At 34.9% G+C, this 26,784-nt stretch overlaps 2 protein-coding genes across 2 annotated transcripts; one reads left to right on the forward strand and one right to left on the reverse strand.

Moving 5' to 3' along the window:
• The first annotated feature begins 453 nt into the window (after positions 1-453).
• Positions 454-2,336, forward strand: LOC146888231 (uncharacterized). Its single transcript, XM_085670019.1, has 2 exons — positions 454-644; positions 1,388-2,336. The coding sequence occupies exons 1-2, from the start codon at positions 454-456 to the stop codon at positions 2,334-2,336; spliced, it is 1,140 nt and encodes a 379-aa protein (XP_085526145.1).
• Positions 2,337-16,358: 14,022 nt separating this feature from the next.
• Positions 16,359-17,516, reverse strand: LOC114174391 (uncharacterized). Its single transcript, XM_028059231.2, has one exon. The coding sequence runs from the start codon at positions 17,514-17,516 to the stop codon at positions 16,359-16,361; it is 1,158 nt and encodes a 385-aa protein (XP_027915032.2).
• Between the last annotated feature and the right edge of the window lie 9,268 nt (positions 17,517-26,784).

Below are 26,784 nucleotides of genomic sequence, written 5' to 3' on the forward strand. Positions count from 1 at the left end.
CCAAAGAGGTAATCGGCCTATGCCGACCACCCTGGTATACTTAATGAAATCAAAGCACTCCTAAAATTCAGTAAGCCCATAATAATCAGACTAAGGGCCTGGGCCAAGGCCCAGGCCCACCTATGGCTCAAGCCAGGGCCCGACCCATGGAATGGTCATACATAATTAATAATCTATAAATATACATGGACCCCATGAATTAAAGGTACGCATTTATTACTCCATTAATCACCTGATTTGACTTTTTGAGAGCTTTGGCTAACTTAAGCTTCGGAAGTAACCTTTCCCGGGTCCAAGCTGATATATGCTAAGGGGGAAGAAGCCAACCGAGGAGATAGCGGATATGGGTAAGGTGATACTTGGGCCTAACTGATCTTATTTCTTCTCTGCAGGAACAATTGGCGCCCACCGTGGGGCACGAGATAACAATTTACTACCTGTTTTTCTCCGAAGATGGTTTCAACCCGTAGCAGAGTTGGAGCTAACAAGCAAGCTGACGCTGGCCCTTCAGGACCCGCTAACATCACTCCGGATCTGGCCGCCATCCTAGACGATCAAGCCAAGATGCAACAGGAGTTGGCTGATCTGAAGAAGCGAAGTGCTGATGAGATGGAAGCACTGCGACAGGAAAACTCTCGCCTCAGGTGAAAGATCGAGGTCGATCCCACTCAAAAGGGAAAGGCCAAAGAGGCATATGAAGCTGTAAGGTCCCCGACCTTCCAGCCCACAGAAGAAGAAAGCGAGTACAATCCTACCTCACACACCTTCACCACCACTCAACAAACACCCATCCCCTCAACCCATCCCACTCACTTCCCCTCCACCCTACCAGGGCACACCGCGACCCCCACCCCTGCCGCCACCCTCCCCATCACTCAGGTCACCTACAATATACCCACCACCCTACAACCCCCACTACCTCCCTACAACCCTTATCCCCCCTCACAACTTCACCTCCACCTTTCCCACCCTTGTCCACCATCCCATTCCCCCCATCCACTCCCACCCCACTAACCCAGACGTCGTCATCCCTTCATTGACTTTATCGCTAACACCCCTTTCCCACCAAGTGGGAACCCTTCACACTAGAACGTTACACTGGTGAAACCGACCCCGACGAACACCTTAAGGTCTACATCACCCACGTCGCCCTATACACTTCCCAAGACGTCGTCTTCTGCAAAGCCTTTCCCAACACCCTCAAAGGCCCCACTCTCGAATGGTTCACAACCCTACCACCTTACTCTATCGACAACTTCGACATCCTCTCCCACATGTTCACAACTCATTTTGTTGGCAGCCGCCCACATCAAACTACTACAATCTCCCTCCTCGGCATTAGGCAAGAATAGGGTGAGCCGCTTCGGGCATTCATCGATCGCTTCAGCAAGGCTGCCCTTCGCACCCCACACCTCAACCAGGAAATGATTCTCCAGTATATGGCCCTCACCCTTCAACCCAGCCCCTTCGCCAACAACGTCTACCTTCATCCACCTGCCTCTATGCATGAGCTAAAGTTACGGGCCACCGACTATGTTCGCATGGAGGAAATGCAGACCCTTCACACCAAATTTTGCAATGACTATGCACCCACCGCCACCAACCCCACCCCACCACCCTCCCGCCTTGATCCAAGACCACGAGAGCCCCGACAACCCCGCTTTACTAGATATGCTCCCCTTAATGTCCCCAGATCCCGCCTCCTTGATGAGGCCTTACAAGCCGACCTCATCCCACCACCACGCAAGACGACCACTCCCCCCAATGCTGATATGATCAAATATGGCCACTATCACCGTAACCATGGCCACACTATAGAGGACTACAAAGCACTCCAAAATAAAATTGAAGAACTGCTGCGTGCTGGTCACTTTCGCCGCTTCATCCACAGAGAGGATCATCCCTCTCGAGCCCGTCATCCTCCTCGCTCCGACCATAGACGCCCTCCCCATGACTCTCGCCACGATAGACACCCTACCCAACCCACCAAGCAAGACCCCCAACTGGCTCGCACTGATGTTACCCCTGTCGACCCTCCCTTACGTAGCACTATCAACACCATCTCTGGTGGTTTCGCTAGTGGAGGATTCACCTCTTCTGCCAAAAAGAAACACCTCCGCCATATCCAATCCATCAACCACATTACCCATTTCCATCACAGACGCCGCATGCCTCCCATCACCTTCACCGACTACGACTTCCACGGCCTCGATCACCAACAAGACGACCCTATGATCATCAATGTTGAAATCAAAAACTACGCAGTCAAAAAAGTCCTTATCGACCAGGGCAGCTCCGTTGACATCTTCTACTGGGCAACATATCAGAAACTCTAACTCCCAGATACTACCATGGTCCCATATGATGAACTAATCTATGGCTTTTCTGGAGAACAAGTATCCACATGCGGCTACATTGACCTTCACACCATCTTCCGTGACGGAGCCCAAACCAAAACCGTTCCCATCCGCTTCCTCATCGTTGATGCACCCATATCTTATAATGTCCTCCTTGGCTGCCCCTCGCTCAACACCCTTGGCGTCGTCGTCTCCACCCCTCACCTAGCCATGAAATTTCCCTCCCCTTCTGGCGACATCCTCACCATGCATTGCGACCAACGCCTGGCACGCGAATGCTACATGGCCAGCCTACGCCCACAACTCCCTATCCAGCAAACCAATCACATCGAGCGGCCACCCGGTTGTGGGATCGCTCTGTCGGGTGACGATCTAGACCCCAAAGTGGGCCGAGATGTTCATCTCGAACCTGTCGAACAGACCACCCCCCTGGAACTTTCGAATGACCACCCCTTGGAACTTTCGAATGACCACTCCATCAACCTTGGCACCGGATTAAACTCAGACGAGCGTGCCATCATCACACCTGTTCTAGTTGGTAACACAGACCTTTTTGCTTGGTCAGCCGCTGACTTACCTGAAGTAGACCCTCTGGTAGCATCCCACAAGTTATCCATCTACAAAGAAGCCTGCTATATCTCCTAGAAAAAATGCAAACTCAGCGAGGAACAACGCCTAGCGACTAAGGCTGAGGCCGATAAGTTACTGAGCGCAGGATTCATTGAAGAAGTTCATTACACCACTTGGCTTTCTAACGTAGTCCTGGTGAAGAAGGCCAACGACAAGTGGCGGATGTGTGTCGATTACACAGATCTAAACAAAGTCTGTCTTCGAGATGCCTACCCCCTACCCAACATTGACCGACTTGTTGACGGCGCGGCGGGAAACAAAGTCCTCAGTTTTCTTGACGCATACTCCGGTTACAATCAAATCCCCATGGTCGCATCCGACATGAACAAAACCACTTTCATCACAGACGACGCCAATTATTTTTACAGAGTTATGCGTTTTGGCCTTAAAAACATCGGAGCGACCTACCAACGGTTGATGGACAAAGTTTTTAGTCATTTGATGGGAAAATGTGTCGAAGTATATGTCGATGACATGGTTGTCAAATCTCCAAGCCATCACCAACACGCGCAGGACCTCTCAGCAGTCTTCTCCGCATTACGCCAATACAACCTTCGCCTCAACCCTGACAAGTGCGTATTTGGCGTCGACCGTGGTAAATTCCTCGGATTCATGCTAACCCAGCGCGGCATAGAGGCCAACCCTGAAAAGTGCAAAGCGATCATCGAAATGCGTAGTCCCACCAACATCAAAGAAGTCCAACGCCTCATAGGTCGCCTTACAGCCATTTCCCGCTTCCTACCCAAACTAGCTGAACAAACCCAACCCATCATACAACTCCTCAAAAAATCCGCCAGGTTCACGTGGACTGACGACTGTGAACAAATTTTCCAAAAGCTGAAAACCACCCTTTCCTCACCACCTATCCTCTACAAACCGGATACTCATCAACCCTTGTTGGTTTATATCACAGTCACCGATCACACCGTCAGCGCTGCGCTGGTTCAGGATGTAGGCGGCACTCAGCATCCTGTTTACTTCGTCAGCAAAACGCTACAAGATTCTAAAACCAGATATCAAATGGTGGAAAAGTTGGCCCTATCTTTGGTACACGCAGCCCGCCGACTGCGCCCATACTTCCAAAACCACAACATCATTGTCAAAACCGATTACCCAATTCATAAGATATTGCAAATACCAGACCTGGCAGGACGGATGTCGTCCTGGGCCGTGGAGTTTTCCGAATTTAACATTCGTTATGAACCTCACGGCCCCATAAAAGCTCAATGCCTCCTAGACTTCGTCAATGACCTCCAACAGAGACCCATAGAGGACCAATGGACACTTCATGTAGATGGTTCTTCAAATCCGAAAGGTGCAGGTGTTGGCATCGTGTTGGAAGGCCCAAACGATATCCTTATTGAGAAATCCCTCCACTTCGCCTTCAAAACATCCAACAACCAAGCCGAATACGAAGCAATCCTAGTCGGCCTATCCCTGGCCTGCGAGGTTGGCGTCAAATCCTTAACATGCAAAACCGATTCCAAGCTTACTGTGGGCCACCTGAATGACGAGTTCCAGAACAAGGACCCCACCCTTTTACAATATTACCATCTAGTCCGTGTTGTCATTCAATCCGCCTTCGACCAAGTTCGCATCGAACACATTCCTAGGACCGACAACATCAGAGCTGACATCCTATCCAAATTAGCTAGCACCAAATTAAAAATCCGCCATCGATCCCTATTGCAACATACATTATCCACCCCTTCCATCACAAATACTTGCCATAACCTAACCTACACCCAAGCCGACAACCTAACCCATTCCCAAGCCGACAACTAGACCACTCCTTATATCCGATATCTCCAAACCGGTAACCCCCCACCGAATACTGACAAAACTTGGTTAGCTAAAGCCGCCAGATATACCATGATAGGCGATGATCTTTACAAACGCGGATATGGCCAACCACTTCTCAAATGTGTCATTGCAGAACAAGCCCAATATATCATTAAGGAATTGCATGAAGGCATTTGCGGCTACCATTCTGGCACACGCACCATGGCTACCAGAATTCTTCGAGCCGGTTACTTCTGGCCGACTATAGAAGCGGATTGCCAAGACTTCGTCAAAAAATGCAAACCATGCCAAAAGCATGGCAACCTCATCCACCAGAAACAAGAACAACTTCATTCCATACTATCCCAGTGGCCCTTCGCTAAATGGGGGATGGACATCCTCGGTCCCTTCTCCCCCGGCAAAGGCCAAGTAAAATTCTTAATAGTAGTCGTCGATTACTTCACCAAATGGATAGAGGCCAAACCACTAACCACTATCACAACCTAGCAAGTCTCGCAATTTGTTTGGAAAGATATTATATGCCGATATGGTGTCCCACATACCATCATCACCGACAATGGCCGACAATTTATAGATAAAGAACTAGCCAAATTCTACACCGGTCTAGGCATCAAACACATAACCAGCTTTATGGAACACCCACAAACCAATGGACAAGTAGAGGTGGCAAACAAGGTTATCCTAGTGGAACTACGCCAGCGGCTGGACAGCGCCAAAGGTCGATGGCCTGAAGAACTAGTAGAAGTGCTATAGGCTTACAGGTGCACCCCTTAATCAGCAATAAACGAGTCTCCGTTCAGCCTAGTATACGGTGCAGACGCCATGATACCCGTTGAAATTGGCGAACCATCCCTGCCCCGAGAACTATATGACCCAACCCACAATCATCAAAACATGGCCACTCACCTCGACCTCCTACCCGAGCTAAGAGAAAAAGCTCAGATATGCAACTTAGCCGCCAAACAAAGAGTTACCAGGAAATATAACGCCAACTTATGCCCAAGATCGTTCATAAAAGGAGACTTAGTTTGGAGAATGGCCAGCAGTGCAAGAAAGAAGGATGGCAAGTTCTCCGCCAATTGGGATGGCCCATACCGAATACGTGAAGACGCTGGAGGAGGAGCATACCGGCTGGAGCAGTTATCTGGGGAAGAAATACCCAATACATGGAATGTGTCCCATCTCAAGTTCTACTTTAGTAAAAAACATGTATTGTATCACATTAAACACTTGTAACCCTGGGTGTACTCTTTATCCTCACCTGGTCTTTTTTCCCTAAGGAGAGTTTTGGCCAGAGAGGTTTTAACGAGGCACCCCAGATTCAATGAATAATACGAAGGGTTCCCAACTTTACGACCATTCTTTACGTCACTTCTCATATTCGTTTAAGTTCCCCACCCTTACCACAAGTAAGCGGCTTGGGTCGAACACCCTTAACTTGTTGATTAATTCGTTTAAGTTCCCCACCCTTACCACAAGTAAGCGACCTGAGTCGAACACCCTTAACTTGTTAATTCGTTTAAGTTCCCCACCCTTACCACAAGTAAGCGGCCTGGGTCGAACACCCTTAACTTGTTGTTAATTCGTTTAAGTTCCCCACCCTTACCATAAGTAAGCGGCCTGGGTCGAACACCCTTAACTTGTTAATTCGTTTAAGTTCCCCACCCTTACCACAAGTAAGCGGCCTGGGTCGAACACCCTTAACTTGTTGTTAATTCGTTTAAGTTTCCCACCCTTACCACAAGTAAGCGGCTTGGGTCGAAGACCCTTAACTTGTTGATTAATTCGTTTAAGTTTCTCGCCCTTACAACAAGTAAATGGTCAGTGTCGAACACCCTCAACAAACAATCGAGTTCGCCAAACATAACATCACGACTATTGACATCCGACAAACAAGATAACATACGCAAAGCACTAATCACATTAAAAGAAAAGCAAAGTAATGTACGGAGTATCACATACATAATGTACCAATTATTACAGAAATAGGATCAATAACCATTTCAAATCATAAAAAATAAAATTCCTATTTTGCCATGTCATTGCCACTTTCCACGGTAATCTCTGCTTCTTTCTCCTCCTCGACTGCTTCCTTCTCCACCTCCTCCTCTGGGCTACTCTCAGCCTCATTAACGAGCTGCCCATCAACCACATCTTTGTTCACATCAAACTTAGAATCAGCTGCATCAACATCCTTATAAAAGAAGGTCGTCTGTCGCAATCCCTTCTAGAACCCATTGATGTGCTCTTGGATGATACAACCCTTCAAATCATCAAGCTCCACTTCAGCAAACTCATATTTTTCCTTCAAATCGTCATAGTTCGCCTCTAGGTCCGTTATCCTCTTATTAAGCTTACCCTCTGAATCCAAACATCGAACCTTCCAGGTTCCCAACCTTTTCTTTTCCTCCTCCAAACTTTCTTTCTCTTTCTTCCAGGTCGCCCTCTCCTCCGCAAACTTATCAATTTTCCCCTGCAACTCCTCCACCTTTTCCCGGTTTCCCTCATTTACATCCCGATGATACAAAGATCCAACCCGGCGACTTAAAATCAACGCCTTACTTCCAAATTCCACCATAGTCCTCACAAGATTATCCGGCTCCATATTGTCAATAGAGTTGATGATTGTCTCCAGAAGATTGATATCGATATCTTTCCTATCAGACGTTTCCGGCAGCTCAATCAAAACGGACTCTGGCCCTTTCGCCCCACTCGATGACCCCGGCCCAAGCAATGCCGCCCTAACCTTCTTCAGATCTTTACCCTTACCGGGTCGAGCCAGTAATTCAGCCTTCCTTTTAGTGCCGCCATGCACATGCATCTCAACCAGTGACTCCTGTAAGTTTGGAACATTGGTGTTCCTAGATGTTTTGGCCTTCGCGGCCATCTCCTTCCTCAATGTTTGGAAAAGTGTCAAGTTCTTCTTCCCGGATTGAGCCATGTGCCCTACAAAAATGCACCAAGACCCGGTTAAGTCAACTTAGAAACATTAATACAGTTTAAGTCATAAACAGATACCTTTAATATCAATAATCGAGTGAACCGAATTATAAACCCTAACTAGACCCTTAGTGGGCAACTTATCAGAAAACTTCATCAAGACCTCCACCACCTCCTTATCCACCGCCGACAACTCGTCAGTGCCCATGTCCTTGTACCAAGAAGGGCTTCTCGTCCAACTAAACGGGAATTTTGTATTCCTATCTGCATTAAGGAAATAGGACATGCCCTCCTCCTTCACCACCACTTTAAAGTACCTGTCCTTGAAATGCTTGAAGGATTATGAGAACGCGTCCAATCTGCTAATGCTAGGGCGACTCACCAAAGATAACCAAGTAGTCGGTTGGCGGGGCCTAGTGTCATAAAAGTACAAAAATGCACGAGGAGAAGGTTGTAGATATAGTGATTGACACAAAACACGAAAAGCTTGCATGTAGGCCCAACTATTCGGATGCAGCTGTGTAGGTGCAACGTTGAGCTCATGAAGTACCCCCATGGTAAAGTCGTCCAGCGGTAACCTCACATGCAGCTGGGAGAAATGACACATATACATATAAAAAAAACTCCTCAGCCGCCCCCTCTTGCCCGTGGCATACGCGGTCAATGGCGCTCACCCGCTCCAAGGAAACAATACCCCTATTTACACCTTTCGCGATAACAAGGGTACAATTTAAGCAAGAATTCAGCAGACGAGACCACCGAAACAAAGACGATTGATTACAAACATCAGCAGCCACCCACCCATAACCGTCCTTGACCGACCAGTTACTCTCCGCTATTTCTTCTAGAGGGTCTTCTCGCACCTCAGTCACCGTCTCCATCGGAATTCTGTCCACCATAGCCGTAAGGCTAGTACTCTTCTCCTCAACATGTCTACCTATACTCCTTCCGGACTCCATACTTTCACTATTGGAAGAAGACAACGACACACTATCACTACTACTAGACATACCTTTTTTCTGAAAAGTTGACGGCAAGAACTAGGAACTAGTCAGACAGGTATAACGCACGCAAGATCTCTGATTGTGAAATTCTCGCAAATGAACCAACAAACATAAACCCATCGTGAAATCCACATTTATAAGTGTGAATCCCAAAAGATAAAACTTCTTCCCGCCAAAATCACAGCCCATACCAATCGACACAATCATCCCAAAGGCCATGAGTATCAGAAACGACGGCGCAAAAGCCCCCCTTTGATTAGACCTCTGACACCCCTTCACTTGCTACCTACCTTTTCCCATCTTTAGCCTTAACACTATTTATCACACTTAAAGGCTGGGGGAACTGGTGTATCACACCTAGCCGGCCTCGTGGCATATCCGCACATATCATCCTTAATCGACATAACTATATCGGCAAACGTTGGGGGACTGGTGTACCACACCTAGCCAATTCGACCAAGTAATAATAATAAACGTCCACCATATCTACACGCGAAGTTACTCAGGTAACCGGCCTAGGCTGACCTAATCCTAACCGGCCTAAACCGGTAACCTAAGACACTAAATACCAACCTAAGACCACGTATTAGCGATAGCGGCACGAGCCGCCAAAGAGGTAATCGGCCTATGCCGACCACCCTGGTATACTTAATGAAATCAAAGCACTCCTAAAATTCAGTAAGCCCATAATAATCAGACTAAGGGCCTGGGCCAAGGCCCAGGCCCACCTATAGCCCAAGCCAAGGCCCGACCCATGGAATGGTCAGACATAATTAATAATCTATAAATATACATGGACCCCACGAATTAAAGGTACGCATTCATTACTCCATTAATCACCTGATTTGACTTTTTGAGAGCTTTGGCTGACTTAAGCTTTAGAGTCCCTCTTGTAGGTAACCCTTCCCGGGTCCAAGCCGATATATGCCAAGGGGGAAGAAGCCAACCGAGGAGATAGCGGATATGGGTAAGGTGATACTTGTGCCTAACTGATTTTATTTGTTCTCTGCAGGAACAAAAAACAATATATGTAAACAGGATGTACAATATAGTTGTACTGATATATGTAAACATGACATATTATAGTTGAAATGAATTAATTTGATTACCTTGTTATCTATTGGCCTAACCAATGAGAGTGAATATTCATCTTTCCAAGTGTTCCATTGATTTAAAAATTCTTTATTCTACGAAGAAAATGTCAACTATTGCAAGATTGGGAACTAAACTTTTAAAACTACACTTATTGGATATCACCTCTTGTGTTATAAAATTGTGGAAATGACTTACATGTATTTCTTCATTGAGGTGTAAGTTGTCCTTAGTTATTATCGTACCTGCAATGTATTAAATAAATATGATGACTTTTACTATCATAGTTATAAATAGAAGTATAATTAAGTAGAATATGAAGATATAGTCATTTTAATTACACAAATGAAGTAAAAGACGAACAATACCTAGTTTTGAGATAACAAAATCTATTACATCTATTACATATTAAGAAAAGAAGATACTACCAAAATTACTACATTACCTATTTTCTTTTATTGACATGTGTCATAAAAATTAGTTTTTTCGTCATTTTAAAACTCTGGTACAAAAGGACTCGGGTTCAAATCCTACAAAAGTCAATTTGTTTTTATTTTTTCATTTAATTTCAACTATAATATTAATTATAAATAATAATATTATTTGTATTATTTTTATAAGTATTAGTATTTCTAATTATTAATAATAATATTATTATAAATATTATTTATAGTGATAATAGTAAAATTATAACAAATATTAGTATTAATATAATAATAATAATAATAATTGTTATTATTATTATATGTTACTATTAGTATTATTAACATTGTTAGTAGTAAAGTTATTACTCTTATTTGTGATATATATATATATATATATATATATATATATATATATATATATATATATATATATATTATTATACTATTATATATTTTTGTTAGTAATTACGTCTCAATCTTGATTAGATTATGATAAATTATTTTTTTTGTCTTAAACTTAAAAAAATAGGTATATTGATAAATATATGATTAGTTTAAAATTTCATTCCATCATTTCTATTATTATATTACTATTATTAAGAACTATAATTATTATAATAGTTATTATTATTGTTATTGTTTTTATTATTATTGTTAGATACACACTTTACTTTTAATTACTATGTAGGAATCATGTTTCAATTACTTGTCATTTTTATTTGTTTTGTTGTTCATTTATCTTTCCATTTGAACAATTATTTCAATTTAAAAAAAAAATATTTACTTAAATTAGTAAAATAATAAAACTAAAAAATAATTTTTTTATTATAAATAATTATTTAAATTTAAAATATTAGAGGATAAAATTGATAAAATAAAAAGGACACCATAGATGTTTATCTCTTTATATATGTAGTTGTATTAATATTAATATTATTATTATTATTAGTATTAGTAGTATTAGTATTATTTTTTTATCACCACGCGATATTATTATAGTGCTATTATTATTATTATTATTATTATTATTAATATAGTTAGACACATATTTTACTTTTATTTACTACGGGATCATATTTCAATTACTTTTTTGTATTTGTTTTGTTATTCATTTTATCTCTATATCTTGATATTTATTGAATTGAAAAAAAAATAGTTACTAAAATTAGAAGAATGATAAAACTGACAAATAATTTTTTATTATGAATAATTATTTAAATTTAATAAATAATAATTAAGAGAATAAAATTGTAAAAATAAAAAAGGACATAAAAATGTGTATCTCTTTATATATTTGGTTAATGTATTATTAATATTATTATTATTATTATTACTATTATTATTACTACGCGATATTATTATAATGGTATTATTATTATTATTATTGTCACTACGGGATATTATTATAATGTAGTATTATTATTATAGTTAGACACACATCTTAATTTTATTTACTACGAGATCATATTTCAATTAGTTATCCTTCTTAATTGTTTTGTTGCTGATGTATATATTTTTATATATAATTATAGATTATTAGTATGTCAACATTAGCCTTTGGTATTTGCATTAACATTAATATTTATAACATAAACATTATTATTATTATCATTTGTTTGTTATTATTAGTATCATTATTATTATTATTTTTATTTTTATTATTATTACTATTCAGAGTGATGTTATTAGTATAAGTGTTTTTTTAATTATAAAAAACGTTATTATACTAAATACTTTTGCTAAATAGATTTTTAATCTTTTAAAAATTTTATAATTTATAATTTGTATTAATAATATTATTAGTATTTTTAATGTTTAAATAAATATAATAACAATTATATTATTATTCTAAATACATTTGAAATAAATGAAAAAACGTGCGTACATGCACGGGTCATATACTATTATAATTATTTTGTAAAATCAATTAACTTGTGATATTAATTTTATTTATTATATTTAAAACTGAATTTACAACTTAATTTCATTAATAATAACATTTACAACAATATAACCTAATTTTCATGATATTTATTATTTTATTTTTATATTATTGTTATTATTATCATTTATAATTCTAATTATTGATATTATTATTATTATTATTATCAGCTCTAATTATAATTATTATTATTAACTTTAATTGTTGTTATCAACTATAATTATAATTATTATGATGAGTATTACTACCTAGGGATGTCAAAAATATCCGTACCCGTGGGTATCCGCGGATAAAACCCGCAATGGGTAAGAAATGGATATTAAAAATGGATACCCACTATCCGTGGGTACGGGTATTTTTGATACCCGCATGTTAACGGGGCGGGTACGAGTATCATAGTATCCGTATCCGTGGATACCCGTACCCGCTAAACTTTAATTCACAAAAATACACTTATATATATATATATATATATATATATATTAGTAAAAAAATTTGTCCTAATTTTTTATAAGCTGCACATCTTGTCTTCTGTCTTCATTCTTCCAACTTCAAGTATTGGTACGTTGTCTTCTTTCAAGTATATCCCTTGACATTTTTCTCTTTCCCTTCTTTGAAATTGGGCATATACATCAAACCACCATATATAGATAGTGACGTTTATGATATGCTTGTTGTCAAATGATGAAATCAAAATAAGAATACTTGACACGTGACAGTTGAGGTTTATTATTTGATTATTTCAGGAATCAATCGGAGAAAGTGAACTTGTTGATCAAAACACTAGTTAAAGAATTTTCATGAACGTCATTTTATATTTATTTTTATAATTATTTGGACTTGTATGGACTTGAGTTAGTTTGAAATTTATTTAAAATTTATGACAGTGATGTATTTTATTTTATTTTATTTGAATTTATGATTAAATATTTATTTTTTTTAAATAATTTTGTAAATATCCGCGGGTACCCATGGATATCCGCGGGTATGAAAAGAATAGACGGGTACCCGCATAACGGATACCCGACGGATATGGGTACGGGTACGGGATGAATATTTATCCAGCAGGTAGGGTACGAGGGAGCTACTACCCGTACCCTACCCGCCCCGTTGACATCCCTATTACTACCGACTATAAGTATTATTATTATCATTATTAACTACAATTATTTCTATTATTATATTACTACTATTATTATAATAATAATAATTACTACTATTATTATTAATTAGAACTATAATTATTATAATAGTTATTATTATTATTATTATTATTATTATTGTTGTTGTTGTTGTTTTTATTATTATGGTTACATACACATTTTACTTTTACATACTATCTATGAATCATGTTTCAATTACTTGATCATTTTATTTGTTTTGTTGTTTATTTATCTTTATATTTGAATAATTATTTCAATGGTTAAATATGTTTTTGGTCTCTTAACTTTCAGTGAATTTTGGAATTAATCCATTTTGAAACTTTGGACCAATTAACTTTGAACTAATTTAGTCCTTCATCTTTCGAAATACGTGAATTTAGTCATTTTAATCAAATTTTGTTAAGTTTATTTGACATTTCAAGTACGTTTCATAATAGTATTTGACTTAACATTAAAGGGGAAAATGTGTCAAACAGTATAAACAACTTAAATACAATCTTAAAATGTGTTCGAAACATCAAATAAACCTAAAAAATTTTTATTAAAAAGACTAAACTCACGTATTTCGGAAGATGAATTACTAAATTGATCCAAAGTTTCGAAATGGACTAATTCCAAAATTCACTGAAAGTTAAGGGACCAAAATCATATTTAACCCTTATTTTAATTCAAGAAAATAGTTACTAAAATTAGTAAAATAATAAAACTGAAAAATATATTTTTTTATTTTAAATAATTATTTAAGTTTAAAATATAACAATTAAGATGGTAAAATTAAAAAAACAAAAAAGGACACCAAAGATATTTATCTCTTTATATATGTAGTTGTATTATTATTATTATTATTATTATTATTATTATTATCATTATTATTATTATTATCACTACGCGATATTATTTAAGTGTTATTATTATCTATTATTATTATTATTGTTATTATTATTATTATTATAAAAGTTAAACACACATTTTACATTTATTTACTACGGGATTATATCTCAATTACTTACACTTTTTATTTGTTTTGTTGTTCATTTTATTTTTATATTTGTGTAATTATTTGAATTAAAAAAATAGTTACTAAAATTATTAAAATGATAAAATGGAAAAATAATTTTTATTATTTATTTTAATTTAACAAATAATAATTAAGAGGATAAAATTATATAAACAAAAGAGGACACAAAAAATGTATATCTCTTCATATATGTAATTATTGTATTATTATTTTTTTTATTACTACGAGATATTATTATAATGGTATTATTATAATTATAATTAGACACACATCTTAAATTAGTTTAGTACGGAATCTTATTTCAATTACTTGTCATTTTTATTTATTTTGTTGTAAATGTATATCTTTATATATAATTATTGACTATTATAGTTGACATTAACTTAATATTATTTTATTATTATTATTACTATTTATAATGGGGTTATTATTATAAGTGTGCTTTTTTTAATTATAGAAAACTGTTGTTATACTAAATACTTTTTCTAAATAGAGTTTTAATCTTTTAAAATTTTTATAATTTATAATTTATATTAATATTATTATTAGTATTTTTAATGGTTAAAAAATATAATAACAATTATATTATTATTCTAAAAAAATTTAAAATAAAAAAAAAACAAAAAAAATATTTGCACGGATCATAGGCTATTATAATCATTTCGTAAAATCAATTAATTGTATTATATTGTGATATCAATTCTATTTATTATATTTAAAACTGAAATTATTATTGCATCACTTAGATTTACTATTTTATTACGTTAATAACAACATTTACAATAATATAACTTAATTTTCATAATATTTCATTACATAATACTTTCACCATTTTATTATTTTAGTACACAAAATAAAATAAATACGCCCCGTGCGTATGCACGAGTCAGTATACTAGTTTTCTTATAAACAACATTCTTGGTAAAAATGCCTTCTTGTCCTTCAAGTTATCCTTCGTTAATAAGGATTTTTGTGGAAGTTTTAGAAACACCTCTTGATAAAGCAACATATAACTAACCATGGCTAAAAACATGTCATGGAAGGTAAATCCCAACGGTAGGTATAGTTTGTCCTTGTGATTTATTTATAGTAATTGCAAAACTCAATCTCACAGGGAATTGTTTCCTAATAAGCACAAAAGGAAGACCTACACTCTCTGTTGTTTTATGTTTAATTCCTACATGGTGACCTGTCAATATTTCAACATCCAACATGTTCATGTAGAACCCACGACATAGTAATCTTGTCCCATTACATAACCCAGATTTAGGGTCTATGTTTCGTAACAATATTAATGGTGATCCTTTTTTTAACCTTTAAGTTATGTGGTGGCAAACCTCTTGGAGAAATAGTGTGCAAGTACTTATATTGGTATAAATGATATGTGTCTCCTTCAACCTCATCAAATGACAAAAAAATGCGTTCTTCTTTTGGAAATAGATTGATAATTATGTCATTAAGTTTTCTACATCTTCATTTTTTGGAGTTAGTATGGCTCGTTCAACCATATAAGATGCATCCCATGTATGAAATTGTAACCGAGGAAAAGTTTGGTGTATGAGGTGTTGTATTGAGGTTTCTCCTTCCCATGATATTGCTAGTTATTGGGGTATTTTTACCATGTCATCAACTTGTGTTGGTTCAATACCATTTACAATGCGCATGAGATATTCAGCAAAACTGTGATCTTGTAATGATCGCATGTTTTGTTGTAAATGTAATATCTTTGTGTTACTTCATAAATGAGAATTAATAATACAAGCAGAAATCATTTGTGTTTTTGTACCTTTTTGAACTACTGGCAGTACCTAACAAAAATCACCTCCTAATATGATCACTTTGCCCCTAAATCGAGCATCAGAATCTAGAATGTCCTTTAATGACCAATCTAGTGCCTCCAAAACATATATGTTAATCATGGGTGTTTCATCCCAAATAAGTGCCTTTGTTGTTTTTATTAGTTTTGCAAGATCTAATTGTTTACTTATAGAACAAAACGAATCGGCCTCGACATTGATAGGTATTTTAAATCGAGAATGTGCAGTTCTACCACCGATAATAATGTTGCTGCTATACCAAAGAAGGTTGTAGCTAAAATAATTTGATCGTTGCTCCTACAATGTGCAATTAAAGTACGGTAAATGAATGTTTTATCGGTTCCTCCTGGTCCATCCACAAAAAAGACCTGACTTTGATTACGGTTGATTACATCTAAAATGGTATTCAAGGCAATGAGTTGGTCATGATTCAATTTGTGTACATTGTGAACATCTTCATTAGGTATCTGTATTGATAATTCTTCTTGTATAATTCTTGGTACTGAAGTAGTTTCCAATGCATCATAAGATAAAAGTGGCAAATCAAAATCCTTGATTGTTTTACCATGCTGAATTAAAAGGTCATTTAAATCCCTCAATAACATAGGAAGCAAGTTCTCATTGACAGAAGTGTTGGTTGAAGTATAATCTTCTAGCATAAAGGTGTGGAACTGATTCCAAAGGCTTCTAACATTAGTTGGTTTAGGGTTTAGTAATAAGGTCACAAATAGTCTTCGTAAAGCATATGGCATTTTTAAAGTTGATGCTTCAACTAAGCATTCATGAATACTATTGTCACTTTCTAAAAATCCCAATTTCTCAGCCGTCTTTTTAAATGTGTGATAATATGTTTCATTTGGTGATAATAGATATTCCCAACTGGTTGGTCCTCTTATGTGAGAAAGCAAAACCCGCAAGAAGAATTTATCTCTTTCAGAAGGGGATACAATATAAATTTGATCGGTAACTTTCTTGTTTGACCTTCTTGGGTACCATTCCTTAGGTCTATTATTCCAACAATAATGCTCTGGAATTTCTCGATACAAAAATGTTCTAGATTGGGGATCTCTTTGATTGAGGGCAAAAAATTGTGTGAGCATGGTTTTGGAGTTGTTATCATCATTCAACACGTCATTGATGTTTTGGTGCTCATAAAATCGCACTTGCTGTCGATTTGGTAAATGAATTTGTAATCTTTCAACAACTGGATTCATTCGATAGATTGTAAATCTGAAGATTTTCCATAAAGCCTCGAGAGCACAAATCCATCTAGCATCGAGATATTGCTGGACTTCATCTATAATAGGTCCTTTATGAATCTCCATTGCTACTCGATCTGGTCCTTTGTAAACATACTTATACAAATATTTAATACTTTTGATGCTGTTGCAAACCTCAACATTTATATGACAGTCGTATTTTAAGAGTAACCAAGGGTTGTAAGGAACTACCCATCTATTGTCAACAGTCACATTTCTATTTATGGAAATTGGTTCATCAAAACATCTTTTATATTGAGGATATGAATCATTACCTTGTCGTGTTTCTTCCAAGAAATCTTTGGGAAATCTCTTTTGGCATTGATTGCGCTTCATACATGGTGATCTAGGATTGAGAGTTCCGCAAGGACCATGTATCATGTGTTTCAACACAACTTCATGCAATTGTGGTTCTTCTTCCTCATTTGGTATTTATGCCCTAACAATGCTATCATAATCTTGTGGATCACGTAACTTGTCCTTATTATCTAAGATCAATAACATATGTACATGCGATAACCCACGTTTTTGAAATTCAGTAACATACATATAACTAATAACTTTTCTGAGGACTCCTTTATTAACAACATCTTCCTTCAATTGCTCAAATTTTGCTCGAAAGATTCTTGTGAGCAAGTCAGGGTGATCTTGTGGAGTTTGTTGATTTTATAGTTCAGAAGAATTTTCACTCCAAGATGGATTGCATGTCATTGTAAGGAAAATATAAGGTTTTCCATTGTGAGCAACAATTGTCATACCATCTTGATATTGTTGTGTCAAGTCTCGACGACTACCAGTAAATGACGATGGTAATATTGTCCTTGTCAACACCCAATTTCGTCCGGGTAAGAAATAATTTTGCTTTTAGAAAATAATTAGAAAGAGGAGGGAATAAAAAAAAGTAGTGAACATTGATTTGAGTATGGATATATTCCTATATTTTCATCTCATTTTAATTTTAGTTTAATCTTGTTTTATTTTATTTAATCTTGGTTTCTTTATCTTGTTTATTTTATTTATTTATTTATTATTTTAATTTTAATTTTCAATTTTGATTTTAATCATATTTTGTTTACTTTTATTTTATTTTATTTCGTTTGATTCTTATTTCAAAAAATATGTATATAAAAAAATGAAAAAAAAATGAAAAAAAAGAGAAATAGAAGAACAAGAGGTTAACGTAAGGTCTCTGATATTAGCAGGCCTAAGGTCTTTGATAATTAGGTGTGGTAGCTAGTTGGCCATGGTCACGATGGCTGAAGCAGCAGGAAGCAACATTTGCTTTCAGCCTTATCCCACGTCTCGAGGTGGGAAGGGAACAAAGCACATGCATAACAAATATAATCACATTCCCTTCATCCAGGGGGGGACCTTCTGGACTCATGCTTGCTTTCCCTGATTCTCTACAAAACAAAAACAACACCTTTATCCTCACGAGTCCAACAAAAAAAACACACCATAACCCGTACCATAACCCATTATTGCCCATGGATTCACTCAAAAGATCCAACTCCTCCCCAATCCCTCCAGCACCACGCATACACGTCATCTTCTACCTGCACCAAATAACCAAAAACAGAGAGCCTCCATTCACCTTCCTCAAACACACTTCATTCACATAACCATGCTATCACATCCCATTGGGCTCTCCATTACCTCCATTAATCATTCATCCCCATCCCGCAAACACAAACGGAAAACAGTGACAGGAATGAGTTGGAGTCTCAAACAAAGGCGGTCTTGGTCGCGACAGCCAAAGGGTTGGCTTTCGTGGTGCTCGCAGACGCAGTCGCGGTGGCTGGCACGATGGTGGCGAGTCGTAGAGCCTATGGCGCCTTTCTCTCTCGCGGAGGAAGAGAATCAAGGATTGGAGAAGGATGGAGGACCGACGGTGGCTGGAACCGGTGGTGGTAGTCTCTGGCAAGCATGGCATTGCGACCGTGAAGGGGTTTGGTGTTGTTTGTGGCGACGAGGAAAAAGAAGAGGCCCATGTCTCGCATGCAGGAAGAAGAAGCGACGAGAGGATTGTCTCGCGCATAGGAGAAGAAACGAGAAGGGGGGAAGATTCGGGGAGTTGGGTTCTCGTCGGCAACGCCTCCGGTGGTGGCTGGCGTTAACGGTGGCGTGTCTCACTGGCCATGGGATGTGTAGTGGTAACACCTAGCGCTGAAGTTGTGGTGTGCTGAGATGAGGAGGAAGAAGCTGTCAGAAAAAGGGAGTTTTAGTTTTAATTAGGGTTTTTTTTAAAAAAATTGGATATGTTTTCTTCGTGCACCCCCATCTTAATCTCTACACCCTTGTTTTCACTTCATACACCTCCATATTCTGATAACTCATACCCCCTATGTCTTTGTTTCTCATTTTTGGGCCTGTGTTTATGCATTACTCGCTGCACCCTCACATTTACTTCACGCACCCCACCAGCTTACTTCGTGCACCTCCCATATGTGATAGTCTCGCACCCTTATGTCTTTGTTTCTCAGTTTTGGGCCTGTGTTTATTCATTACTCGCTACACCCTCACATTTACCTCACGCACCCCACCTGCTATGTCTTTGTTTCTCTTTTTTGGGCTTGTGTTTATGCATTACTTGCTACACTCTCACATTTACTTCACACACCCCCTATGTCTTTGTTTCTCTTTTTTTGGGCCTGTGTTTTATGTTTACTTCATGCTCTTCGCACATTACTCAAACACCCTACTATTGTTGTTTTTTTCACTTTTATCCTTCTTTTGTTATTATTTTTTTCTAAAAAGGGAGAAAACAAAAATATTTTAAATTACAAAAAATACAAAAAAATAGAAAAATCTAAAAAACAAAAAATGTTCTATTTTGCTTTATTGTGTCTGTCTGGTCGCCTGCACCGTACGACACTCATTTTCAAAAATACCAAAAAGTAGTTTTCTTTCTCTTTTAGTGTTTGTCTGATTGCTTGTGTCATATGACACATATTTTCAAGTAATTCAAAAATACCAAAAAATAAAAAATTTTCAAAATATAAAAATATCAATATTTTCAGACAAAAAAAGTCATTTTTTAAGAACCACGTGATCCTTGATTCTCCGCTGTGAGATACGTCAAGGTTAGTCCTTGTCAGGCTTACTTCCAAAAAATCAAATCATATTCTCTATTGTTTTCCAAATTTCTTTTTAAAAGAACTACGTAACCCTGATTTCTCAGTTTAAATGAGAATACGTAGAACTAAGGTCAATCTTTGTCAGACCTAAAAATCAAAAAAATATTTTGTTTCTTTTTAGTATTATTTGTCTCATTATTTTTGGAGAAAATTAATGTTTTGAAAACCACATCAACTTTGCATGTTTAATTAAGGGTACCGCCCTTGGGTGGGCGCTGTAGGATCTTAACACCTTCCCTACGCGTAACTGACTCTTGGATCCAAAAAATCTGGTTTTTCACAAACTTTCTTTATTTTATGGTTTTCCATAGTTTTCCAGAAATAACTATGGTGGCGACTTCAAATCTCCTTTTAAACCCGTTTTCTTTTTTTTGGTTTGTCGTCCCGTCGCGATTTCGGTTGCGATAGTCCTCTTTCCAACAGTATCTTCAAAGAAATGAAAGAGTGAATAATAATATATTTAGATGTAATAAATGTTGTTTTAAATATATTTACCTGCGTGAGTTTGTCCTTCATGCAAAGCATCTTGCAAACCTTGGTACACTTAAGCACAAATGTTGTTTTGATGATTACGAATCCAACGTAACCTCTAGTCTCAATCTTAACGTAGTTATTTACAACATATTGTTGTAAAAGTCGTCTCACTTGTAATATTACAGACTGATCATTTGGACGAATCTACATTAAATAATCATGTGTTTCTAAAAATATGTTAGCTTTCTTCATAAGTAATTTGATGAAACAGAGGTAATTATGATAGAAGTTACCTGAAGCATGAAACTATAATATTCTTGGCAAGAGATACTTTGACCATTATGATTTTTTGTGTTGGTGTCCCAGCAAGATGTTCCAAATGGAAATAATAAAGGATATTGTAAAGGGCCATAATATCCTACGGTCTCTTGTATGTTTATTAAATTTCTATCATGACCTACAACTTTAATATCTCGATCACGTGCCATTGATTATGTGTCTGCAGTAACAATAACAACTGCTACTTGATATGTAGTTGGAAGATTATAATGAGGTTGATTCACAAGACGCTCTTTAATGAGTAAAGAACATATTTGAATATTTGGTTCTTGAGCAAGTTGTCGAAATACATGCACAAAAGGATTGCACCGATGTAATATTTGTTGCAATTTATGAACAATAGTTTGATGAAGTTGAGGGTTTTCCAACATCATATTTTGTAATTCATGTTCAATGTTATAAATGTACAACTGCAAAAACCAGGGTCTGAACCCATCATTTGGATAAAATCCTCCTATCCTATGATAGATTGCACCTTAAGCACGAAAACTATATATACCACGACCATTTGCTACTATAGTTTCATCCATATGAACACCAAGAGAAGTGAATGAAAAAACATGATTGTAACTTCTTATATGTTGTCTAAAATGTCTACTTTCAAATGTTTCATTTGAAAATATTTGAAGCAGCTCATGTGGAGGAGGAACACGTGGAAGTAACACTTTGTCACCAGAGCAACACATATCGCGTGATTCATGATAAAATAATCGTGCATGACAATGTGGACATGTAGTGTGTAGGTAATTGAAATTTGAGCATTGAAACCGTATTTGAAAAATTTCTAGCACTATTGTGTGTTTGGGAGAATCTATGTAGCATATCTACATTATTGTGATAAATTGGAAGAATAATAAATAATGTAGTATTATAAATTGTAAAAGTAAAAAAAGTGCATTATTAAAGCACAACATGTATTAATTATGGTAGGAAAAAGATACTAATCAGGTTCAATGGTACCAAAATGAGTATTAATTATTGATGGAAATAGTTTACTAACCATGTTGAATGGTACTGACGTGTGTATTACTTTGTCCTGCTTCATTATCATTACATCCTTCCAATATTTGTGCAGAAAAACCATAACCTGTGTAGTGTTAAATCAATGAAAAAAAGTGCATAATAAATAACCAATATCACCGTAATAAATAAAGAGCAAATTAAAAACCATGATAGATGGTAAAAAAGTATAATCATATATTGACACATAGATAAAAAAAGGAAAAAGGAACTAACTCCGAAAATTAAGGACAACTTAAAGGTGTTTTATTATTCAACACCCTAATAAATTATATCAAAATCATAATTACGCATCCTAGAATAATCAATAAAAAAATGAAAATATTTTGTGAAATGGAAAGTAAATAACATGGATTAACTATTGATGAATAAAGTTGACTAACCATGTTCAGTGTCAGTAATGTGCATATTAGTTGGTCCTGTTTCATTATCATTACGTCCTGAAAACCTTTGTGGGGCAAAACCATAACCTAATATTTAAAAAATAAGATAAATTGTATTTAAATCAAATATATACTTTACAGGAAAGAACTAAAAGGAATGTAAGCATACTCAGAAGGATTTTCTCGGCTAGTGACATACAGTAGTGATGAAGTGGGTTTAAACCTAAACAAAGAAGTTGTATTCTACTTTTTTTGTATAGAGTTAGATATAAATTTTTTGTTTAAGCGTAAGTAAATGTAATTATTTATGAAGAATACATTATTGTTTATATATGTTTTTTATTGTTGTATATAATACAAAGGATATAGTGTACTGACCACAATCTATGTTACTGATAGGTGAAGTACTTGACAATGCATCATATACATTATATTCTTCAAACCTTTGCGGTGCATGAGTAGAACCTGTTATGTGAAAGCATGGAGCATAATAAATAAAAATATGTAAATATTTCATAAAATGGTAAGTAAATAACATGGACTAAATATTGATGAATAAAATTGACTGACCATGTTGAGTGTCAGTAATGTGTGTGTATTACTTGGTCATGCTTCATTATCATTACATCCTACAAACCTTTGTGAGACCAAACCATAACCTAATATTTAAAAAATAAGTCAAACTTTATTTAAATCAAATATATAGTTTACAGGAAATAACTAAAAAGAATGTGAGGATACTTGGAAGGACATTCTCGGCCAATGAAATACAATAGTGATGAGGAGAAATGTGATGTTACCTGCATTAGTTACTGACCGAGCCATTTGTCGAATAGATGTCATTCTCAATCGGGGAGCTCTATTTGGCATTTGGACAATGTTGGTTGTGTTTTCAAGATTGTTTTCCTTCTTTTAGATTGTTCAATAAGTATTTTTTGGGGGGTCATTCTATGTCTTCTATTGCAGCATTTATTCTCCATCTTTGTCTTTGTTGTTCTGATGTTGATTTGTTAGAAGGAATATTTTTCCATTTAGGTATGTTGTCTATTTAAACCAAAAACAATAAATAATAAATCCAAAATTAATATAAATTTAAAAATCTATTACTTGGAAGAAAGTAATGAATGAAAAGAAGGACAATAAAAGTAGTACATAATATGTACAACAAATAAAACTAAAGAAAGATAATGATATAGAAAGAAGTACCTAAATGTGAGTAGAAAGACTACAAAATTTGATTTGATGTAACAATGAAGAACAGCAAATGCAGATGATGACAAACTGATTAGCAAGTTACTAAAGCAAAAAAAAAAAATGTAATTGAAAAAAGTAATCTGTTAGTTTTAAAATAATACAACATGTTAAAAAATTGCTAAATTCTAAAAAAAACACTAAATAAAAAATTGCTAAGTTCTAAAAGAAAAAAAAGATTTGTAATTAAAAAAAAGTAATTTGTCAGTTTTAAAATAATAAAGCATGTTAAAAAAATTGCTATGTTCTAAAAAAAACATTGAATAAAAAATTGCTAAATTCTAAAAAAAACACTGAATTGTAATGATAAAAAAAAAGTGATATTGTGTATAAATGTTGTAAACTTATAAAATGATTAAAAATTAAAAACATTGTTGTGTAAATAGAAATAAAAAATATTAATCTTGTAAACTTATAAAGTGATTAAAAATTAAAAATAATTATAATGAAAGATATTTATAAAAAAAATTCATGTAAACTTATAAATTAAGAAAAATTTAAAAAAAATTTGAATGAAAAATATTCATCTTGTAAACTTTGAAACTTATAATGAAAAATATCTTTATTGCAAAGTTATTAAATAATTTAAAGTTAAAAACAGCTATTGTGAAAATATTTATGTTGTAAACTTATAAATTAATTAGAAATTAGAAATACTTATCAAGTAAACTTATAAAATGATTAAAATTAAAAATTAAAAATATTAATCTTGTAAACTTATAAAGTGATTAAAAATTAAAAATACTTATAATGAAAAATATTTATGTTGTAAACTTAAAAAATAATGAAAAATTTGAAAAACTTATAATAAAAATATTTATGTTGTAAACTTCTAAAATTATTAAAAATTTGAAATACTTGTCAAGTAAATCTGTAAAATGATTAAAAATTAAAAACATTGATGTATAATTAAAAATTATAAATATTAATCTTGTAAATCTATAAAGTGATTAAAAATTAAAAATATTTATAATGAAAAATATTTATGTTGTAAACTTAAAAAAGAATAAAAATTTAAAAAAATTTATGATGAAAAATATTTATGTCGTAAACTTATAAAATTATTAAAAATAAAAAATATTTATAATGAAAATGAAAAAAATTCATAAGTAAAAATTATTTTAATAAAATATATATATCTCGTAAACTTTTAAACTTATAATGAAAAGTATCTTGGTTGTAAAGTTATTAAATAATTAATTAAAAGTTAAAAACAGTTATAACGAAAAACAGTTAGAAATACTTATGAGGAAAAGTATTTATGTTGTAAAGTTATAAAATAATTTAAAATAAAAATAAATTTATAATGATATTTGGTGCACCTGTTGGGTTTCTCATTCAGATTAAATGTTTGAAGCAGTGGAAAGGCTTGAAGCCATTAAACGAACTGTGAACTGTGCGAACACTATGCAAATTGCACATCAATCCAATCCTACACTTTTTTCTCTCACTCATAGTTTCCTATAAAACTTATTAAATTCATAAAAAAATAAATAAACCGTAATAATAAAAAGATCCCTCACTGTCGCACAATTCCTTGCCTCCTTAATCATAAAGAAGATGCGCATAGAAAATTAATAGAGATTATAAGTATTTTTGTTAAAAGATTTAAATTTCATTTCTCATTGTTCTGACTCTGACTGTGATAAATGAATTTTCCCATACTTGCCCAAAACATTTTGGTCGATTACTTGTCCACCATAATAAATTCAAAAAAATAGGAATTTTTTTTTAAACATCATAAACAATAAAAAAAAACATGAAAAACGAGTAATCATAAATTGGACAATTGGACATTCAGTAGTAAACATACACATAGGTAATCATAAATGAAAAGGAACTATGGAAAATACTTTTTTTGTTTTGTCCAATAAAGATAAATAGTATTAGCAAAGTGAGTGTGAAAGCAAAGACAATAAGCAAGGCACGACAACTTCACCAAAGAAACAATAATGAAATTGATGTTGTTGCAGAAAAAAATAAACTGTAAAATAACGGTTACATATTAAATTATTTTGAAAATAATAAATAACTTATTATATTAGAAAGGGTGAAATAAAAATTAAAAATGAGTGGACACAAAAGAGGGAATCATCTTTATATATTGTTATAGATTATTATTATTATTATTATTATTATTATTATTTGTAATGGTGTTATTATTACAAGTGTTTTTTTTAATTAAAAAAAACGTTATTATTATTATTATACTTAATACTTTTGTTAATTAAAATTTTACAATTTACAATTTATATTAATTTATTATTAGTATTTTTAATGGTTAAATAAATATAATAACAATTATATATTATTCTAAAAAGATTTGAAATAAAAAAGAAAGAAAATCGTGCATACAAACCTCACCTTAAAAGCCAATTTTATGGGGTTGAGGTCTATCCTAGCGAGATTTCTTGGACATTATATTTCACCCGCTATCGGGCCGCTAACAGACTACCCATTTCCAGACCTATGCACGAGATATATATACCTCAACGTGAGGGGAGTGTGTTTTGGAAGTCCTACATCGACCATAGATAAGACAATTTCATAATATACAAGTAGGGTGTAAACATCATCTTAAAAGCCGGTTTTGTGGGGTTGAGTTAGGCTTAAACTTCATTTCTTATCACGCCCGGGTCATATGCTATTATAATTATTTCGTAAAATCAATTAACTGTACCATATTATGATATCAATTTTATTTATCATATTTGAATTACTTGTCTTTTT

This window comes from Vigna unguiculata, chromosome 2 (genome assembly GCF_037176805.1).
Source record: "Vigna unguiculata cultivar grain cowpea cultivar isolate G323 ecotype 2 chromosome 2, ASM3717680v1, whole genome shotgun sequence".
NCBI lineage: Eukaryota > Viridiplantae > Streptophyta > Magnoliopsida > Fabales > Fabaceae > Vigna > Vigna unguiculata.